Source organism: Pleuronectes platessa, chromosome 5 (assembly GCF_947347685.1).
Source record: "Pleuronectes platessa chromosome 5, fPlePla1.1, whole genome shotgun sequence".
NCBI lineage: Eukaryota > Metazoa > Chordata > Actinopteri > Pleuronectiformes > Pleuronectidae > Pleuronectes > Pleuronectes platessa.
The window spans coordinates 26,661,922-26,684,177 of NC_070630.1; the positions used below are offsets into that span (position 1 = coordinate 26,661,922).

The window sequence follows — 22,256 nt, forward strand, 5'->3', positions numbered from 1 at the left end:
CAAGGCAAAAAGCAAAGCTGCTCTGATTAGAGTCATTAAGAGGAGCTCTACACACACTGATTACCTTAGACGGATTATATAGATATTATATTAATTTGTCTACTTTCATAATTCAATAATATTAAATCAAAGTTTGAAATTAAACATTTGTGAGCTCTTAGCTATATCTCAACATCAAGGCCTCACTCTCTTCACCTGTGGGATAGTTATACATACCTGTACTGTATATGTAATATAAACGAGCATATTTCAGGTGCATGCACTTATGTTCGTACCAACTCCTTAAACTGTAATACAAAGTGCGTGCTGTTCAATGTCTCTCTGGAGATGATAGAGGCCTCTGGAAAGATTGTACCCTACCGCCAAATTCCAGCAGACCTTCAAAGTCGGAATGAGCTGTTGTGTTGGCATTTTAACAATAACACAGTCAAACTCTTTGCGCCCCTCCTCCCCATTTAAAGTACATTCTGTCTCCTCTCAAAAGCTATCAGTCATAAAAATCTCCCTCCAGATCCCGGCTGCATCTCATGACACCACCTGCACAGGAGACCCCGACCAGCAGTCCCCCTCCTTCCTACCTGTGGATGCTGGTTGACATTTTAAAATGGGTGGAGTTCTATACAACAACTCCGCAGCTGGAGCTTCTGATTAATGCAAACCTGTGGAGAGAAGAGCAGGGAAGCCCAGGTCAGCCACATCAAACAGGGATATGCCACAGGAAATCACCCTGGGAGGAACATTTCCCCTGCTCCCCCCACCTGTGGATGCACATGGGGAGACATTGTCAAGGTGTGTGTGTGTACATTTATGTGTCTCCACTAGCATGAGTGGCTTCATTGTTGTGGGATTGGAGATGTAATCTCCACATTTGTTTGACTTTCCAGATGTTTGTTTTAAATGTAAGACATTGTGTCTAACAGCATCTACGCCCCTGATTGGTTAACGTTAAAGAGTCTTCTGAAACTCTGTTGGATTGAAGATGAGAGAACTAGAAAACACACATAGGAGCTTCCAAAAGGCCAGTGAACTCCCATCTGTGCTTTGATCATAAGTTTAATTCATTGGCCTGGAACATTTGGATTTTTTTTTCAGATGCAGTGGGCTACATATATTTTGGAAGGTATTACATTTTAAGTGAATAACAATCACATTCTTAAAAAAACAAAAGTGACAACAACAAGAGGCGTAAACTTCTGAACTGATGGTGTAAGTAACAAAACCCTCATCCAAGCCATGGACGACATGATTTCTCCTAAAAAAGGGATGCCAAAGCGTCTCAAATGGACAAGATAGCAGAGTTCATTTCCAGGATATTTTGAATAGATTTTTCTGGATAGTGGGAGGAAGGGAATTAATGTCATAGGCTTTCTAAAAATCCCCAAATAAGCTTTTATTTAGCATAGAAAGCGTAACAGCAAACATTTGCCTTTATTAAAAACAGAAATAAATGTTTATTACGGAAAACAGATTTTCCCTCAAGTGAATGCAATATGTTTCCGTAGATACCTGCTCAGATCTCAGACCATATGTCTCAGACATGCTTGAAAATAATTGCATGTTGTTGCGTTCATGGTCCATCGGAATTTCTGTTTTCACCTTGGGAAAACCAACCGCGGATGGTAGTTCAGTTTAGTGGCTGAGCCATCTCTCTGTACGTGGTGCTAATTATAGCACAGGATATGGGGAAGTCACTTTGAGACCTGAAAAATATCTTAAAGTTTTAAATCTACACGGTTTAACGACGTGGACGTGAAGGCGCCGGGTGGCGGTGGAGTCATCTCGGGAACGCGCTGCTCGCCCCCTCACTACGGGAGGGCTGGAGCTAAAAGGGCGACCCTCACTCCCTCGCTTCACCCACCCACCCACCCTCAGCGTGTCAGTCCGCCGGTGAGTGCTCATGACACTGCCACACACACCAGGAGACACGCTTGTAACCGCAGACAGCACCGACAGCGGGAAACCGACACGGGAAGAAGTGGAGACATGAGACGGGACTTCTTGTAGCTGACAACCGTTCGCCCGGCTCCGTCTCCCCTCCTTTGTGTTCGGTGTAGAACTTCGACCGTGTCAGCAGGTTTTTAGCTCCACCGGTGAGCTGCTCACCTCCAGCCCGTCACTTCCCACACGGGTTGTCCCGGTTTGACTCTCTGCTCGCCGGGGAGAAAGTCAGAGAAAAGCCGCTGACACCTTACGTTGAGGCAGGAGAGAAGTGGCAGCAGCCCGCACACAGGTGAGCGTGAAACGTCCACAGTTCCTACAACGGTTCCTACCGTGGACACATTGGTATAGTTGTCTTTATGTTGCATATATGTATGATATACATATAGTACATATTTTAATCTTTGTGCCTTTGCATGTGTTTTAATCAATATTGTGTTTTATTTTAACTGGACCCTGAGTCTGAATTAAAGTCATCATCAGTTAGGTTTTCAGGATTGACATTTTCTTTCCTGTTTTACACACACACACACACACACACACACACACACACACACACACACACACACACACACACACACACACATTACCCATCACGTGCTTACAGCAGTACCCATCCTTCAGTTCTCTGGATGGGACACACCCATGATGATTGTTTTCACCCCATGAAATCCAGGGTTTCATTAACCTGCATGTGTTTCACATCCTCTGAGCGTATCGGTCACTTAATAATAGATGAAATTTGAAATCTTCATAATGCAAGTCGATCCTCAGAGGCTGATAGTTGGTTCATCCATCAAAATTGTGCCCCACTCTTTACTCGTTTCGCAGCACTCTTCCTACTCACTTGAATAATTCATGACACCACTAATTTCGTTTGAGGATTGTCATGTTGATGTTCCTTGTGCATTATTTAGCATATTAAAAAAGACGGTCATAGTGTAATAAAAAAATATACCTAATTGTAGTGGTGCCAGATTTCACAAAATTTTACATTTGCTTTGTTCAATGTTAATCATATTTATAGCAGTCTTACAATATTCATGTTTTTTATGGTGACTTAAATAAAGTATGGTGCAGAAAAGGTTCTTCATAATCATGACAACAAAAAATATAAATTAAGTCAGTATGCATTTACATACATTGCACACATACATGTACTGACCACATACATGTACAGCCTATCATATATGTTGCATATTCATACTTTTACATATTCATCTGCCCATAATCACACTCACAAAACAACATACAAACAACAACAAACAGGCTATTAGACAACTCTTCAGGGCATTCTTATTTAGTTATATCCAAATATTTGATCAATTTAATTGTCTGTTTCTAGTATTAAAGGTCTTGATTTCCAACTTTAGCTTCTTTTTTTTTTTAAATTTCCAGAATACTCTTTGCATTTGACCTCAAGTTGTTAAATGAAGGGATTGTTAGTTTAGCAGCTCCTTGTTCCTTTGGGTCATGTTTGAGTGTAATTTTTTGAACAGCATCTTAAAAATCTTTTGCTGCTAGACCGGATCCATTTGGTTCAGTTTCTCTATGTGTTACATCCCTCAAGTCTGTTTTTAACACTTCCCCATCTGTCACTCCTCATCTCCAGTAAAAACAGCTAACACTTATTTGTGTTTGTTCTGAGCTCCAGTTGACAGATGACATTTGTTTACAGCCCACAGGTATGTAAATAAGTATTTTAAAGAGATTAGAACCTGTTTACTCAGAGTTTCAATAAATTAATGAGTACGACTAGTGGAGAGTGCCAGGCTGTTATGATAAGTCCACCGTAGTATAGAGACAGGCTCATTTCCTGATAGCAGCCATTGCTGTGAAAACGTGTTTCAGTTATGACACCCAAAGTGATTATGCAGAACATGAGAATATATCTACTCTTGATATTCAGAATTCTACTATTTCAGCTGAGGAACTTTGAGAAAGTGATATAAGAGATGATATTTTGAGGTTATCTGGAAAATGTCCCACATAACAGGTCAATTTTATCTATATAGCACATTTAAAACAACTTGTTTGACCAAAGTGCTTTACAGGTGTAATGGTACAACAAAAGGACAGTAAAATGTAATGCGTCATAGTGCACGTAATCTCAGTTCCCTCACTGGAGTGGCATAAAGAGAAGTTCGGATAAGTAAGACTGTACCAGTCCATTAAGAGATTTAAAAGTAAGATTTTTAAATACGATCCTGTGACAAACAGGGAGCCAGTGTTGGAGGCGCAACATGGATGTGATATGGTCTCTATGCAGGCGAGCAGCAGCATTTTCGACTAGCTGCAGGCGTTTTAATGGAGGATTTGTCTGAGCCTACATACAGGGAATTGCAATAATCAAGACGGGAAGTTATGAACGCATGGATAACTCTCTCTAGGTCTTTTTGTTGGAGGAAGGCCTTTACCTTGGCTATTTGTCGCAGTTAATGAATGTCTACAGTTTCCTAAATTTGATTGGATTAGAATAGAATATAGGCAAGGTTATGTGCAGCCATGCTGAAACGGCTTTGGTTGTGTCAGCAGTGCTTTAAAGACCACTCTTGATTTATACAATTCAAAGGAAGAGGTCATAAGGTGGTCTGACTTAATATTGTCTGTTTAAGTCAGTCTCATCTGAGGGTCTGCATACCAGCATTTTGACTATGACCTTTTTGAACAGCGAATCGTGCAAAGATACTCTCAGAATAAAAATATAAAGTCGAGCATAATACGTCCCCTTTAAGAGAATAAATTGATAATAAAGGGAGATATAATAGAACAGTGGAATGTGGTGCGCTGAATATACAGGAGTAAACCCACTTACTCGTTACAAACTCTTTTACAGACAGCAGTCTTTTAGATACATTTCTCCACTGGATATATTTTCTGTTGTGGAGCTTTATCAAACGCACAATAGTAATACTGGGCCGGGCCTCCCTTTGCTGTCAAAACAACCTCAGATGGCACGGATTTACAAGACATTGCAAGCATTACTTTGAGATTCTCCTCCATGTTGGCTGATTTATGTCATAAAATGTCACATTCAGCGCATGAATCCAGAGATTTTCTTATGGTCATGATACATTATTTTGCTGGAAGTAGCCACTAGAACATAGTAAACCATTGCCATAAAGGGATGCACATAGCAAAAAGATTGTCTTTAGCAATCAAACAATGATTAATTGCTATTAAAAAGGCCAAAGTGTGCCAAGACACCAACATCAGCCTGGACTGTTGTAACAAGGAAGGTTTGGTCTGTGGCTTCATGTTGTGATCACTGTATTCAAATCACATTATCTGAAGCCTCAGGAGAAATCCAGATGACTCTGACCAGGCTACAACTTTTTTTGTCTATAAACCATCCAGTGTTGGTTAACCTGTGGCCACTGCAGCCAAAGATTTATTTTCTTGGATGAAAGGAAAGGATTCTGACCCTGTCCTCTGCTGTTGTAAACCACCAGCCTTAAGGGTCAATGTGTTCAGAGATGCTGTTCTGCTCACCACATTTGAAAAGAGTTATTTGAATAATTGTAGCTTTTATGTCCTTCCCAAACAGTATGACCATTGACGTCATGCACTGAACCCCTGAAATTATCTGGAAAGGGTGTTTGAACTGTTGAGTCAGACATTCTCTTGTGCTTTTCCTGCTAGCCCCCTCCAGAGAATGTAAGAGTGAACCAATGTGAGGATACAGTCAGGAGAATTCAACGCAAGTGAATGATCATGTTGATGACTTTTCTAACACAGGACATAGGCAAAAACAGAAAATAACAGAATGCAAATATTTTAGGATGAAAAGTAGAAGCCATTCATGAAGAAAATGTCAACTATGAAAGACAAGAATATTTGAGAGCTTTTAGTGATGAGGGCCAATGCTGGTTTCAATGTGCTTAAAACAAAAACTGGATTTTTGTGGCTGAATTTATACATAATGTCCTGCCTACTGCATGCTCTATCCATGCATCACCTCTTGCTTGAACCCTCCGGAGATTCCTATTATTAAAGAAACATTCCCAGCATTTATCCTATGAAAGATTTGATATATGTAGGTTATTTGCTAGCTTCATATATCAGAAGATCTCAGTTGATCAGTCAACGAGTGGAGAGTTATCCAGAGTGAGACTTGTAAGGGACAATTGAACTGAACAGAGCCTTTGTTAATGTTATTCTTAATACCGGCGGTTTTCCTACTGTGACATGTCAAAATCGTCCTGTTATTGCTACCCTGAAGTAGGGAAGTTAAGTCCAACCCACTATGTCTCCGTCTCACACCTACATTCAGCTTCTCTGCCTTTATCCAGTAAGGATAATGAACCTCCACAAAGAGCAGGAGTACTTTTGAAAACCTTTGCTATTTATTTCCAGCACCCACACGAAAAAATAACATTGGATTTCTCAGTCGTTTCACTGACTGAAGTAGTAGCAAACATTTCATGGGATTGGGTAACAATTTGATAATGATTTGAGAAAACGAGCATGGACATCATGTGTGCAAGGCTGCGTTCATAACAACCTTTACTCAGCCGAGGACTATCATTTCCACAGTGTTACATCTTGCTGTTTCCTTCAACAATTTGTTCCTGCGTTTCGAAGAGGGTTCCTAGAGCTAGATCCTGTGAGTGTTTTGGGGCTGGTGAGGTATATCGATGTCATATGTGCTGTGGAAACAGATGAATTCATAAAATCCTGTTTTTTTAAATAGATGTTTAATCCACAGTCGGTGACATGCATCAAACAAAGGCGCCTTGTTTCACAATGTTGAAAAGAACAGTCTTACACAACATATTGAGTGAAAATAGTATGAAATGGAGATATTGCACCTTTTTATCTGCATGTGATAACACAGGCTTGGTCAGTAACTTTCAGTCCACAGCTTTCAATATGTCAAAGATCAGAGTTGACTGGAGGACTGAGCTTAGATCATCCATTGTCCAAGAAGGTCAGAGCCTTGCCTTTTCCCCTCCGTGTGAATCATGCTTCATATTTGCGATGCATAGCCGATCCTGACACTGTCGACAAGTTCACTGCTCTACATTACATGAAATCTGTGGACGGTCTCTACTGTCTCTACTCTGATTTGTCACAAATTGTTGTGAAATGGGCACCATCTGTTAAGAGTCAGACAGAATATATAGAAAGGGTCCTTTTCTTTGCCTCAACAACAGTTACAGGTAAAATTTCCAGGGCCAATTCCCAATAATTGAGCTCCCATACGAGTATGAGGGGCTTTAGTTTACTGTCTTTGCTAGTTTGAATCTTGAGCTCGCTTCAAAGCCCAACACTTAGACAAAGTAGGGAGGTGCACAGTTATTTTGTCAAAGCTGAGGTTCCCCTTTGAAAGAGTGCAACAATACCTCCTTGACTGGATAATAGGTCTGCTTATTTTTCTTTCATTCTTGGTAATATTCCCACCATCTGATATCCATCACCATAGAGTTCAAATATTGACCTCTGCAGCTGAGAAAATTTAAATTTAGAAATATGAGAATGAGGCTTTCTAGTTTGTCATATTTTCAGTGCATCAAGTGTCTCTGAATTGCCACTTATTATTAGCTAATTCATATTTGTTATTTCAGATAGGCAGCTCTGTGCTTGTCTTAACCACTATTTTATTACTGGTTAAACAGTTTTGTGTTCATGTGAATAACACATGTGAATAACACAAAGCTGAGATTTTCTCTTTCTTTTCAGAAAGCCAAGTTCACTGTGGTTGCTCCTGCCTCCTGGGCTCAGACAGCCTGTACAGTAGAGGACAGAGCTTGGTGTAATGTCAACACACAGATGGTGGTGAAGAGCCCTCATGCAGACATACAGATGGTACCTTTATAAAACATGACCTTTTTATTGGCCCCTTCCTCGCAACAGCCGTGGTTTGGAGGAATTGTTGTCCATTTACTGCACAGACTGTATTTCAAAATGGACAATATGACAGCTCCCAAAAGTTAAGCAAATAATCTTTATTGGCCGCTGACATATTTTTAGACCAATATCTTATCGTATGAAGTGATGACATTTTATATCCTAAAGGTCAAATTCACTGTAACATTAATTTCTACAAAAAACGTGTATGACCTTCTTTAAACACCGAATATCAGCAAAAGAAGAGGAGACTGTGACCATATTTTCTGCAACTTAAATTGTTGGCAGAGGTGTGATGCAATAATTCTAGGATCTTCCCCGCTTCTAAATGAAAAACATTCAGACTGAGGAGGCCTAAGTGATCTGAGCCAATTGTGTTGCCCATTTGCCCATTGTACAACAATGGTTTCCACCGTGTTTCTGCATGCCACGGATGTCTTTGTCAGATGGTTGCTTTCCTGGCCACAGTATCAGCACCACAGTATCACCTATGATCAGGAACAAGCCCCAGAATACGTTTTCGCAGCCCTAACAGGCAGGGGGTCCAGTCAAAGCTCCTCCTGCCATTGCTCAGTGTTTCCAGGTTGAGTAACAGGAATGATTCAAAGTTTTCTGTCAGGCAGCACTACAATCAGTGATATGCAAGGCATGTAGCTTTCATTACAATCACAGATTTCACTACAACAATCTGACTAGCCAAAGAACAAATAATTTAAATCACCTGTCATGTCATGCCTCTATGAAACATAAGTACACTTGTATGTGTTGAAAGAAGCAACTCTGTGATTGATTGTCACAGTGGTTTTCTTTTGACAGGTGAGGGGAAAGGCAGTTGTGTGACAAAAAACGAATTGGATCTTTATTTGAAAAGTATTTCCAGCGGGTTTGAGATGTAATTGAAGGGATATCTGTTGCCTGTATACACATTCAAAATCCAATATTTACATGCGTACATGGGCACTTTTTATGTAGGCAAGTATCCAAAAATATCCAGACTTTTTGCTCTCTCATCACCATGTTAATTAACCATTTTATGAACTGTTCGGTGATTTAACCAGTATGTGCTTGGATTGCTGGAACTGGCTGTTTAATGGAAGCTGCTGACGTGCCAGGCTAGCTGGGTAAAAGCTTCAAGCGTAGTTCTCTTTCACTATAACAGATTTAATGATCAGCAAGAAGGAACATCAAATCCAGATGAAAGTGATACTATAAAGTTGTAAAAAATAGCCTTTTCATATAAAGCTTGAATATGATCCAGATGTGGCTGGTAATTGCACGCTGAAATTAGCTTGACAAGAGGCCATCCTTATTCCCCCATACTCTCCCCAAAACTATGTTTATCCCCCTGTCTTTTCATTCTGGCCTTCTTTCTCACCCAACACATGAGTCTTTTAGAAACAAAGTATATCTAAATAAACTTGTTTTTATCTTTGCATGCTTGTTACTTTTAGCTGCTTTCATGTAGGGTAGAAAATCATAGCCTTCTTAAATAGCCTATATTACTGCTCTACATTTACATTTACATTTTTATCCAATAGAGACATGGCCGTATGGAAACATTTAGTTTTTGTTAATTTGTTTGTTCTTCTTGTCAGGAAAAAGGATCAAGTCTTACCAACAATGATTCAGAATGAAATGGCTTCACAACTTCAAAATGGGTTGTTAATCAATTTTGGTAAAGTCAAAATCAAATTTGTCTTGTCTTTATCTACTTAAATAATTTAACTTTGGTTATCTTTGGTGTTCCTTTAACTTGAGGTTCATATCTGTGGTTGTGAGAGAAAGTCTATTGGATGTATTTTCATGATAAGTGGGACAAATTAATTTGCCTCTTATCTTTTATCATTTTGACTTTACAGCTAGTGCCATCATCAGGTTTTAATTTCACTTTTTCCAAATAGTTTTGTGTATAATTAATTTGAATTGAGTTAGGTGGTGTTTCAGTGTGTTTAGGGATGTTTTTTTGTCAACAAAGCCAAAAGAATGTGGCTTTTCATTGAATGATCGACTCGCAAACGCATCCTTGATGCGTCTTGGGTGTGTTCACACCTGCACATGAAGCTGTCAACTTGAGATCAGATCACTTGAGAAGGATGCTAATACCAGGTCTGAACTGGGCCTTTGTGTATGAATCATGGACACTGACATTGAGCCTTTGGCTTCCTGTAAATGTCCATTGGCTCTTCTCAGCTGGATCCACCTCCTGTCTAAGATGCTTCCTTTCCTGTTCAGTGCCTCTTCAGAGATCTATAACCACAGGCTATGCTGAAGTTAATGAGGGAGTTCGGTACAAATCTACATTAAACAGAGAGTCTGTGTCATCTAGTCTTTAAAGTGATAATTATTCAGACCCATAGAGGCATCAGCTGCCTAAACGGTAGCAGAGGTTAGTGCTGTCACCTCTCAGCAGGAAGTTTCTGATTTCAAACCCCACACAGGGTTACTGCGGCGGTTACGTTTCTATCATACTCCGAAACACATGTATTAGGAGCATCAGTAATAATCTTATCCTTGCACTTTAGCTGCTCAAAATATAGATTCCAATTTATTCATGGTATCCCAGTTGATGGCTCAGTGGAGAGGTATTGCTTTGACTTTGCAAAAAACTAATAAATCAGTAATGCCCCCCCCCCCAATTCACAAGGTTCCATAAAGCTCATAATACGACTTTATTGTTTGATTTATCTACATTGCTTTGCCAAGTTCTGTCCCTGCAGCTACATGCCAGCTCATACTTCTCTATTAAACCAACTTTTCTTCTCTATCAAATCCCCTTTGCTCAGAAACCAAACCTTTCTTCAGCCCTAGGAGGTGGCTTCATACTCGTATTTATGACCATACTCCTTATGATCTCAGGATTAAAAATGAATTATATCTCCACTTGTCAATTGATACACTTGAACCTTAAATTAGATCGATTCACTTTTCCTCTCCCAGTCATTTGTTCCATGCCCTAATAATGGAAATTAATAAATTCACTCATTATCTACTCACCACTATGTCGATGGGAATGAGTGTTTGAGTCCACAAAACAGTTTAGTAGTTTCAGGGGTAAACGGCGTTGCAGCCAAATCCAATACAGTTGAAGTAACCTTTTCAAATGTAAAAAAAAACGACAGAAAAAAACATAAAATGCCTACATACTGCTCCTGTGGTTTCATACAAGTGGCCTTGGCCCCGACATAAAAATTTGATTCAAAATGGCGTCGTTAACACCATGTTTTTCGACTAAATGTTCTCTGATATCCTCCTAGCCTCATGTTTGTGGGCATACACCGCACAAGCTCTCGCCCAAGGGGCCGAGACTAGATCAGTGAGAACTTGCGTTAGCTGATAGCTGTTTTGCAAGTTTAGGTAGCATGTAAATATATATGTGGCGCTATCGCGAGTTTAGCTATTGATATTGAAAGCTGATGTAAATATTTGGCACAAGAAGACAATAATCATTCTCTTAACAGTGAGTTGTTTGTGCTCCATCAAGCTGTCCATTCTCCTACGTTTCTGTTTAACTGTTACATTAATGCATCATCTCCTTTTTTTCAAGCCTTGTTAATTTAATAGAGGCCAAAGATGTTCAGCATGATTGTTGTAATCAGTTCTGTTGGGTTCAGAAATAATAGTAATTACATATGAGCAGGAAGGACATTAACACCCTTGTGAGGATTGTACAGTACCCCTCTATTCTCATTTGTCAGGCCACAATGTTCTGGCACAAGTGTCTCTGAACAAGTATGTGTCAAATACTCAACTCTTCTTTTTTTCCATTTTGCTGACATTAGCTTTGAGAGATAGAGAAACATTGATTTGTGTCTCAGGTCTTATATGCCGTATAGCTAAAACATTAATTTTTGTGAAGGGGAATTTTTCTGAAGGTAACCCAGTAGATGTCATAGAACTGGCACCACCATAGGCCTATTGATGTGTCACCTCACATTCTATGAAAGCAGGCCACACATTTTTACACATTCCTGTTCTTAAATGCATGGTTGACCTTGGTGGCTCTCACAGAGTGGAATTGGTGGCTATTTTCTATCATAGATCAATCATTTGTCTCCTAAAGCTATTGAAATGCCATGGTAATTCTTGAAACAGATGCCTGAATTGAGTGGATACATAAAACAAAAAAATATACTCTACTTGGCTGAGAAACTAATAGCATGTTGTGAGTTTGTCCTTCTTACCATGTGGACCTTTAACATATGTCTGAATTGCACAAGGAAGCTGATGTCTTCAGTAGTATCCTAAATTCCTTCTACATGTGCTATGGCTATCAATAGACATGATGACATGGAAACCAATACCACAATATCAACCAGATAAAGACAATAATCCAAATAATAGACTGCGATATAAACAGTATTTTGTGAATAACTTTCTAATTCCGAATCGAATTAAGACATCTGGAATAAACTCACCTTAATCAAATTATGGAGGTATTTATACATTCACATTATAACATCCTCAGCTTTCAAAGCATTTTCAATTGACATACAAACTGCTGGATGATACATGCCCATGTTCGATTATAAACAAGTGTAAGGATTTAATATAGAGTTGAGTCATAACCAGACCTTACTCTTTAACAAGTGAAACTGAATATTTCATTAGCAACTGGTGTAAACATATTGATCGAAATAGTGTCACATCCGAAATAAGGTTAATAGTTTAAATATTGCTGTCCATGTAAAATCGTCAGTAACTGGTGCAGGTGAGAGGGCAATTCTTGGCGGTTTGTGGTGTCAGACTCCGGATGAACAGGAGCTGAAGGCAAGAGTCTCTGCAACACACCACACTGACTTATGGGAATGATAATGGGATTTCTCAGTTATGTTGATAACTTGGGCTGAACTGATAATACTTATGACTGCACTTAAGATTACTGTTCATGGACACTTGCCAAACATTATTTTGAGTGGTTAATGCATACGATTTTTATAAATTAATTAGTAAAACAAATCTGAGCTCTAGTTGAAATAAAACCCCAATATTTGTTAATGCACAACATGCAATACTTTAAGGCTAGCGTAAATATGTTGTATGCTTCTTTTCTGAACCTGGAACTGAAGGGTTCTGTGCTACTTAACTAGGTGATGTTTCATGTCATGGAGATGACAATGAGTAAATGGATAACTTGATTTAGTTAGAAATGTAGAATTTTAAATCAGTGCATATGTTGAGGATTTCAAAAAATGGCTTTTGGAACCTTAATACGTTATTTGACAACAACACGTAAAACAAGGTGGCAGGAGTGAGAAATCTGTTTTCACAGAGGATGAGACACCACATCGTACTGTTTACGAGACTTTGTGTTCCCACTCTCCTGACGTCACAATTAAATCCTCTGCTTCTAAACTCGTACATAGCTGAAGAGGGTATTCATTAGTCTGTCAGCACATAATGATGGGTGTAACTTGTTTGGCTGATTTATTTGCATCATACAGGGAGAATAAACTAAAGGAAACAGTTTCTTTTATAGCCTGTGAAGACATTTATTGTGAAAGGGTTAATTGACACAGTGAACGCAAGTCTGTTAACTTTTTTTTTTGCGACACGGTCGCAGTGATACACGGTCTGATCTTTATGATACAGTTGATTGCAGGCAATATTTTGCTGCCTTCAAAATGTACTATCAAGATAATATGCATTTATGATACAATGTAAAGGGATTAAAAATAATTAATTTGGAAAATGGGTCTAGTTAGCACATAATTGTTCAGATTTAATGGTTGTTTTGTGACCTATTATGGTTTAAGGAGAGCTAGACTGTCCCCTTTCTTTCTATACAGATCTCTTTTTATATAAAAGTTACTTAATAGTCGTATAATGGCCGTAGTGTATTCCATTCCCCTTTTTGTAATAATAATAATAACATACATTATGCAGTCTGCCTTGCCAGTAAGAACATGTCTTTTATTTGATTTGTTTCCCAGGAAACTCACCCGGCTTTGTCTCATGGTGTGAGGAATTAAAGAAAGCAGTGTGAGGTGTATCCTGCTTTTGTGCATTCTCCCTTATTAACTTTGCTTGGACTCTTAAGTGCATTATCTGTAACTTCTTCCGACTATATCTTGAATACAATTTTGAAACTAACAAATTAGTAGCACTTAAATGGCACTTACTTATAGCACTTTGTAGTTTTGCTTTTTTGAAGAAATTGTAGTTTCCTTATTCTTGTTGTTCTGGGTTTGTACCCTCATGGTTGAATGCATTTATTGTAAGTTGCTTTGGATAAAAGAGTCAGCTACGTCAAATGTAATGTAAATTCCTCTTTAAACAAAAAGTCTTTATATTGAATTAAGTGCGATATTCTATTTAACATTACACAATAATGACTCTATTCACAGCTGGATTATGAAAGCGTGCACATATGCTGTAGTAAACACAGGCTTATTTGATTGCAGGTCTATACTGCAGTGTACAGGAAGTGGCAGGATTTACTTCACAAAGCAGCAACAATGGTTTGTTTTGACTAAACAGCAGAAGAGGTGGGTATTGGGAGTTACTTAGAGTACTGCTTCAGGGATGATGGATCTTTCAGGACTTAATTTAAAATGTTGGCAAGTCTCTCTTGAGTGAGAGCTTTCGACTGTCCTTGCTGAGCTACCTGTAATATAGTTCTGATGTAATGACTCTCATTGCTTGTTAGCTTGTGCGTTGTCACCGATGTGTCATTTATCAACTCCCTCAGAGGCCTCTTGATGCCACATGGTTTAGCCAAGTCTCAATTGTGCTTTACTCTGTGTCAATTCACATAAGTTCAGATTGTTAAGACACGATCACGAAAAGATGAAATTGTTGATGATTGGTTTTCAGAAGACTCAATATATTACTAAATGCAGATAGATATTTGCGTGTTGTATTTATTCTTTTGCTTATGAAAAGAATACTCCATGCTGTTTTTGGAGTCTATAAGTGTCAGTAGAACCAAGGGTTAGGGTAACAGAGAACATTAAAGATCCCTTGACAGTGGCCCTACGGTATAGATTGTGAAGCTTGGAGTGTCACATCGTTCAGTTCTGTGTCAACGGTCTGATTCCTCAGCGATTTATGAACCACAACATCTTGTAACACAATCTAGTGAAAAATAATTCACCCAAAGGTGTAAACAAATATCTAGAGTTATATTGAATTGGAAAGTGTCCATCGTCCGTTTTCATTAGTTTACCTGAGGTTTGGTAGCCACAGCAACATCCACCCTACGTAGAGAACTAATTTCAGCTGCTTGCATCTGCAATCTTTTTCACTCAATCACTACCCAGAGTTCATGACCGTATGCGAGGGTCGGAACATTGATCGACTAGTGGATAGAAAGCTTGGCCTTGTGGCTTGGCTGCGTCTTCACTACAACATGTTATAGTGGACTATTTTGGTCGGCAGTACACCTGTAGTACTGCCGACACTGACAATTGCAAGCCTGTCGTATTGGATTGCGTGATATTCAGCAGGTATAACAGACTGATTTTATTCAGTCTGTAAATGACTTGGGTTTTAATAAAAGTGTAGAGGCTAACTAAGCATAATTTGTCAAATTATTTTGTCAACTATTCATTTAAGGGTCTCTTGTTTGTCACTATTTGGTTGGATAGTTCTCTGCTGCTTGGCCTTTCCAGTTTCCTTGTCAGAAGAAGACACTGCTTTCTGCCAGGGAATCTGCTGAAACATTTCCTCCCCTACAGACTATTTTCCCTTCGCTGGGCCTGTTGATTGGAGGAAATGAGGCAGCAGAAAAGGAGATGACACCAGCCGTTTAGGGGGTTTTCATACACTCCAATTGTTGACCGAAGTTGGACAACTTGAGACAGTCACATATGTTAAGAAAACTGCTGCTCCTTTTTTTGTTGATTTCACTTGTTGAATCTGTTTCAGTCTTTTATGAAAAGGCAGATGACTAGGTTGGTGTGAAGGTTAAAGATTAATTAATTATAAAACCTGATGTGCAACAGTGCAGCACACTCTCCTTACGGTGGTCACATTTCTACACTTGTCAGAGGAGTTGCATGTATGTTTGCAATATAACTGCAGTCTTGCATTCAGTCTTGCTGTGCAAAACATAACTTCGCTTTACCAATTCATTGCAGTCTCTTGAAGGATTTAATGTTATTATGTCCACTACGTGTTGTTATGATTTTCTGCTGAGAATTTGTGCTGATAAAGGAATTAATTGCAGCACTTCTCCATCTGTGTTTATACAGCCCAGAGGAGAGCTGGAGCATATATGAACTCTGAAGTTAAGAGTGATGAGCCAAGGTGACAAACCTGTATCCTCAGTGCTGCTCTGTCTAGCTACAGCATAATAAACTCCCACACATCAAAACAGCTATCAGCTATCGCAAGGTCTCACTCATCTCGCACCAGGACCGCGGCTCGTGGTCGGTCCTGGTGGGCGGCGGTGGACGGTGACTGAGGACTGGAATGGCGTCTGGTCTGGATGGTGGATCGTGGTCCTGCTGGTTGCTGACCATGGACTGTGATTGCAGCGGGACTGCTTGGCATGCCATGTTGGGGTTATCCTTCGGGATGTTTACCCTCATCAATGCTGCTAAAAACTTTAAATCTGGATGATGTTTTCCTACACGTGGCATCACTTCTGTCCTTCCTGGGAGAGGGATCCCTCACATGTGGCTCTCTCTGAGGTTTCTCTGAAGAGATTTTTGATGTTTGGCTCAACTGAAGTAGCAGTGATGTTGATGAGTGAGATATTTTTTGATATTTAAGGATACCAGTGGCTGTGACACTGCCATGACTGGAAGCTTTTTGACAACAAGTGACAACATAACAGTGCAGAAAGTGGTTTTCACTGTGTCGCTGCTTGATTTATTTTCCTGTCTTAAGGTTTGGTCGATGTGCCCATTCAAACATCCATATTTGTCTTCTGTTCATGTGTGAAGTCATTACTTATACCCAACCATCACTGAATTTCAGGTCAATCAATATTTAAAACAATCAATTTATCCAGTTGAATTGTCATTGCCATTTTTGTGTTAATGATACAGGACTTGATTTTTTTTTTATAAGTCAGCCACGTAAATGGACTTAAAATGAATGTGTACCGGTAGTTATAAATCATGCTGGGTCAGATTTCAATTCATCAACTAGATCAAAAGGGTTAAATGCTGGTGAGTAAATTTTTTTATGTGAAGGAATTTTATGAAAGACATGACACTAAAATGGCAAAAGATAAATAAAATACCAACTGAATGGCACTCAGAGAGCACACACTCCCACCAAAGATAAAGCCATATTTTGCCTTATTAAAGAGTGGGAACAAATGTATACATGTATATGTAGCAAATGTATATATATATATATTTGAATTCTGTTCCCACAAAATTATAATCTCCATCTATCCGACAGACATGGTTTAATCGGAAGAAGTTTCTGAAGAGCAGTAGTCCAACAATGCCTGATTTAGGTCTTAATCCCTGTAGTGTAGTTACTAGGTGAGGATGGAAGCATATAGCTCAATCTTGTGTAATACATTGGTACAGACATCAAATAAGATGAGGTGATATTGATTATACACTGGTGAACATTGGTGGCACATAACAATGTGAGTCTCAATCTCCCTCTGGTCTGAGCTTGGTTTTGCCTGACATTGCCTGTCAAAGACCCTTGTGGTCCTGCTGGGGTGGGCCAGGATTATTATACCCTCTGGGTCAGGCCCACCCTCCTCAGAGCAGTTATACAAATAACAGGAAACATGGTTCCTGCTGCAGATGTTAATGAGCAGCTGCCCAGAGCCGGAGAAGGCATGATTACAGCATGAGGAGTATAACATGCAGTAAGAACATCAGATGAGACTTAGCCACTTGCTAGCTCTGCTTCACAAACAGCAGCTAAGCATGTTGGTGTGTCTATACTTCTAATTGTGTTTATTTGACTCATTGGCAAAGAGCTGTCATTATCTATGCTTTGATGACACCAACCCACTTTGGGTTAACACTTCAACCCCAGATTGAACAAAGGTATGCATCTGAAACTGCAGCAGCACAACAGGCTCCGTCATGTTCCCGGAGGGTGAGGTAAACTTGTGATAACAGTAAGCAATTCTGTTCTATCATTCCTGTTATTGCTGATAGCAGAGTATCGGTGCTGAGTCAGCAGCAGCTCAATGGGAAGACTTGAGTTATGATTGAATATTTACAGCTGACACCGGCTGGTGCTTCCTGTGGTCGCTCCAACAGCGTTAGCCAAGAGCCAGAGTATGGGTATGGGTCTGAGGTTTTTCAGCATTATCTTGGTGCTCTGCTGCTCCTCCACACTGGGATGAGGTAGTAGAGCTGGAGCAGGCACAGGGTAGGGTGCCTCCCGGTTAAAAGGCTTAACATTTGCAGATAAAAACATTAAATTATATTAAAGCCCTGTTTGTATTCACAACATCACATCATCATAGTTTTGTTTGCAGGTTCTGTTGCCACGTATCCCATAAATGTTCCCCACAGCAGAATATGCTGATTTTATTCATTTATTTTTAAACTGAAAGTTGAAGTGTTTTGCTCAAATGTCATTGTTACATAACATTCTTGTTAGGCCTGTTGGCCTTTTCTTTCCCTGTTTTTTCTCTGGCCTGTCATAAAAGGAAGAGATAGAAACTACATGTTGCCTTTTCTGCTCAGATATGAAGTGACTGCTTGATATATTCATGGTCAATGTAATTTAACACAATGGTCAATTACTGGTCGTTCTCCAAGCCCTCTTTTCCCCTTGATCATACTTATGAAAACTGCTTGCACTCTCGGTTGTCATTGGAAATAGGAGCTGGGTTATGCCTCAGAAGCATGGTGCTTTTCAAGCAGTTCCATGAATTATCCAATGTGGTCTTCCAAACAACTTGTAACGGCTTACTTCAATGTTAATCCTGTTTTCTCTTTTCATCTCCTTACAGGGTTCTTAATAGTCAGTGGGATGTTAGAGGTCTGGAAGCAGGACCAGGACTGACTGAAGGAGCATGGTGAAACACCAACCCCTCCAGGTCTATGAGCGGCAGCTGTGTCTGTCATGTATCACTGGGATCTATGGTTGCCGCTGGAAACGCTATCAACGTTCCCACGATGACACCACCAAGGTGAGAGGGGGAGGAAACCCCTTTAGTGGATGAAGTGTAGCAATCAGAACAGCTGTGCATCTGGTTAAGAGGAGGCCCTTAATAGTCTGACACCGTGTAGCATATTGCATAGAGTGCATGATTCAGTGAATGTACATCACTCATGATTGCCCTCAGCAGCCAATCTGACAATGCACCAGAAAATGACATTTGACAGACCTTGTAGCATCACGTGTCTGAATCCTTCGCATCTTACAGATTTACTCTAGTTTTACATTCAAGAGATTGTAGATAACACTTTTCCCTGTGGTGGTTTAATATGTGGAATTGTTGAAATGACAAAGCACAAGCAAATTCAAATTCTGTCTAATTTATGTCATGGTCATTTTCCATGCTAACTGCACTGCTGCACCAAGACAAATTTATGTCTGTGTATTTGTTTGGAAGCAAGCTTACGCAAAAACTACAAACCGATTTAGTATCCGACGAAGGGGGTGATGATTTCTTCTTCTTTTTTCACTTTCTTTAAATTTCAGATTAGGTTTTTCAGCATTTTCATGTTTACTCAGAGAATAATTTACGGATCTTAAAAAAAAACAGGCATAATAAGGGGAATGATATTCATGAGTATGTATAATTCGGTGCAGATCGAGTGAATTTAAATGTGGTTTCATAAGAATTTGGAGGAAGTATGTGCTCTAGTGAGTGCCATTCTAGTTTCCTTTATACTGGACTTCCAATGACGTTATCAATTTCAATTGTGTTAAAAATATTTTTTGGGTAAATCATTACACTCCGTTATTTGGCTGCTGAATTCAAAAGTTATTACTGGAGCTGTTACGTTAATCTTTGTCTTATCATACCTTAAATAACAAGATTGCTGTGAAGAAAGGGCTCAATTACTGACTGTCCTACTATGAAAAAAAAAAAAAAATCAAACCTATACAAGGCTCGTACGTCTGTGTTTAACATCCAAAGCAGTGTTATACCCCCTGGTCTTTAGATACCCTCCCCTTATGTTTGTCTTTCAACATTGATTTACCAAGAACAATTATCTTTGACCAAATATGTCCTTACTGGCTTATTCTCCACCCAGTAACCTTGAGCTTTCCACACTGAGGCTCATTCAACATCACAAAACTCCACTGTTTCCACTGTGCTTTAATTAGTTTTGAGTTCTGGTCATAAATGTCTACCTATAGTGTTTGTGTGCATATTAGTATAGAACTTGGCTGTTGTTTAGTGCAGAATATAGTGTTCTTTATTGCAGTCGTATCTGGGATGACTTTAAGAAAATGAAAATGTATGAGTAATTTATTTGACATTTTTAATTATTGTTAAGAACTTAAAGTTACTTTTTAAAATATGCCGTTTGAAATGAATGTTTGAATTCATTTTTATTTTGTAGTTTTCCCTTTGTAGCTACAGCTTCTTTTAAAATGTTAAGCCAAATTTGAAACCATAGCTGTCAAATTCAACCCCCAACCAAAGAATTTAGTCATTCGTTTTGTATCGTATTAGGCACATGCCAGAATCAGTATCACAGCCTGGTACACAAGATGAGCCATGTATTCTGAGCTTTCCCTTAATCTCCTCTATTCTCTATCTAAGGTCACAAAGGTTATGTTGCTGCAGCAATCCCAAACAAGTGCAGCATATAACAACATTTATAACCTCTAACCAACCTAATTTTACTCATGTCGGTTAATTTGGTTAGTACTTTCCCCAATGCGTATATTCACAAACTGTTGGATTTCTGCTAATCAGAGGTTATATGCACACGGAGGCTACAGTACTTGAAGTTTACTTTGTGTTTGTTTGTTTTGCTCTAAAGTTTAGGAGACAAGTATTTAAATGCATACATAGTTCACACACAACACAAGATGTTACGTGGTGTGTGACGTTCATTAATTGTAATCGAGATGAAAGTTTAAAATAATCGTGATTTTGATTTGAAGTCATATCCCCCAGCCATATTATACTGAATATGAGCAGAGACCAAGAACAACAGATATCATGTCTTGTAGGCAAAAACAATAAAAAAAAGACATATAGCATACAATAACCCTAAATGAGATGTCTAAACAGAAACAAACAACACACCAAGTCATTGACAGCACTTGGATCAAGTCAGCATAGCAGAACTAAATAAAGACATATTGATTTTCTTTCCCCCTGTTTGCAGGAAACTTGACACTGTGTAGCTCTATTTCCTGTTGCCAGTGGTTGTCTTTCAGGCTCACTGACGGGATAGTGCAGAGTCGGCATTATTTGTTCACGGTGCTCATCCTTTTGTTTTGACCATGTGGTGTTGTACAGCACACGAACATGCTCTTGACCCAAGTGTAAGAAGCTAACAGGCACATGCACTCTGCTATAGACTGCACAACCTTTCCATCCAGGTGATTCCACATAGCGAACTGACACACTGAGCCACTACCAAGTGCTGCTTTGTCCTGGTGCTGAAAAGACCTGTCATTTCCATTGCGAGTGTTATCTAGCGTAGGTCAAGGTGATGTCACATAAGCCTGCATGTGTAACGATCCCAGTAAACAAACTGTGACCAATCAAGGGCAGGTATCCGCTACATGTAACTGGACCTGAGCGAATCACAGAGGCGTGAGACCTGAGAGTGTCATGTTGAAACAACGGTGCAATCCTTCATAAGCCACAAGTAGCTCATGCTATTTCACCCCATTATCATCTTTGTTCACTGTGATGAGCCGTTTCAGGTCGACTGGCTGTCTCAGCGAAACTGCTTCTGTCTGTACTCAAGGTGCTTTGTAGAGGGAAGGCCCACGTCATGCAGTGCAAGCCGATCTGACCTCTCAGTAATAATTGAAAGTATTTCCATTTAGCCACTCATTACCATACAGTCACACAAAGGCTTCAAAACTGGAAACAAAGCTGCTCTGCCATCATCTGGCAGTGATCTTGTGGTCTTCATTTTCCCTGCACTGTGAGGTATTGGAAGAGTCAGGCAAAAATAATTACCTAGAATTAAGATTTACACTTACTTGGCTGCAAGAGGATATAATCAAATAGTTGTTGAAGAGATTTTGTTCGTGAAATTATTCCTTTGTCTTGCTTTAGACATATTTCATTTTTTTCCAAGGTTAGGTAAGAGGGTCCAGAATTCCATTTTTACGTCCACCAAGGAAGTAATGTTGTAATTGTCTGTTGATCATGAAAATAAACTAAAGAACTTATTTTCCTAAAACATTGTGGAAAGTTGGGATCGAGCCACTGTTGAGTGGAATTGAATAATGGGGAGGATACAGGAATAATAATGACTAATAAGGGTAGTGTGTAAAGAATAACATTGGGTTATTATTTCATGGGGGATGATTTTGAAGGTCATACATATATTATAATAACCATAAAAATCAAAACGCAGCATTTAAATAATACATAAAGATGGGGC

General features: G+C 39.3%; 1 protein-coding gene across 3 annotated transcripts in view; it reads left to right on the forward strand.

The window, feature by feature from the left end:
- The first annotated feature begins 1,830 nt into the window (after positions 1-1,830).
- Positions 1,831-22,256, forward strand: part of gdpd5b (glycerophosphodiester phosphodiesterase domain containing 5b) — a 54,915-nt gene continuing 34,489 nt past the window's right edge. For 2 of the 3 annotated variants that reach the window (XR_008338528.1, XM_053423151.1), the window contains exons 1-2: positions 1,831-2,230; positions 18,674-18,853. Coding sequence is in view for 2 of the 3 variants with exons in the window: in XM_053423151.1 (XP_053279126.1) it covers positions 18,737-18,853 (117 nt within the window). In the remaining variant the exon portion in view is untranslated. The remainder of the gene's footprint in view (positions 2,231-18,673; positions 18,854-22,256) is intronic. The other variant, XM_053423150.1, reaches the window with a different exon arrangement.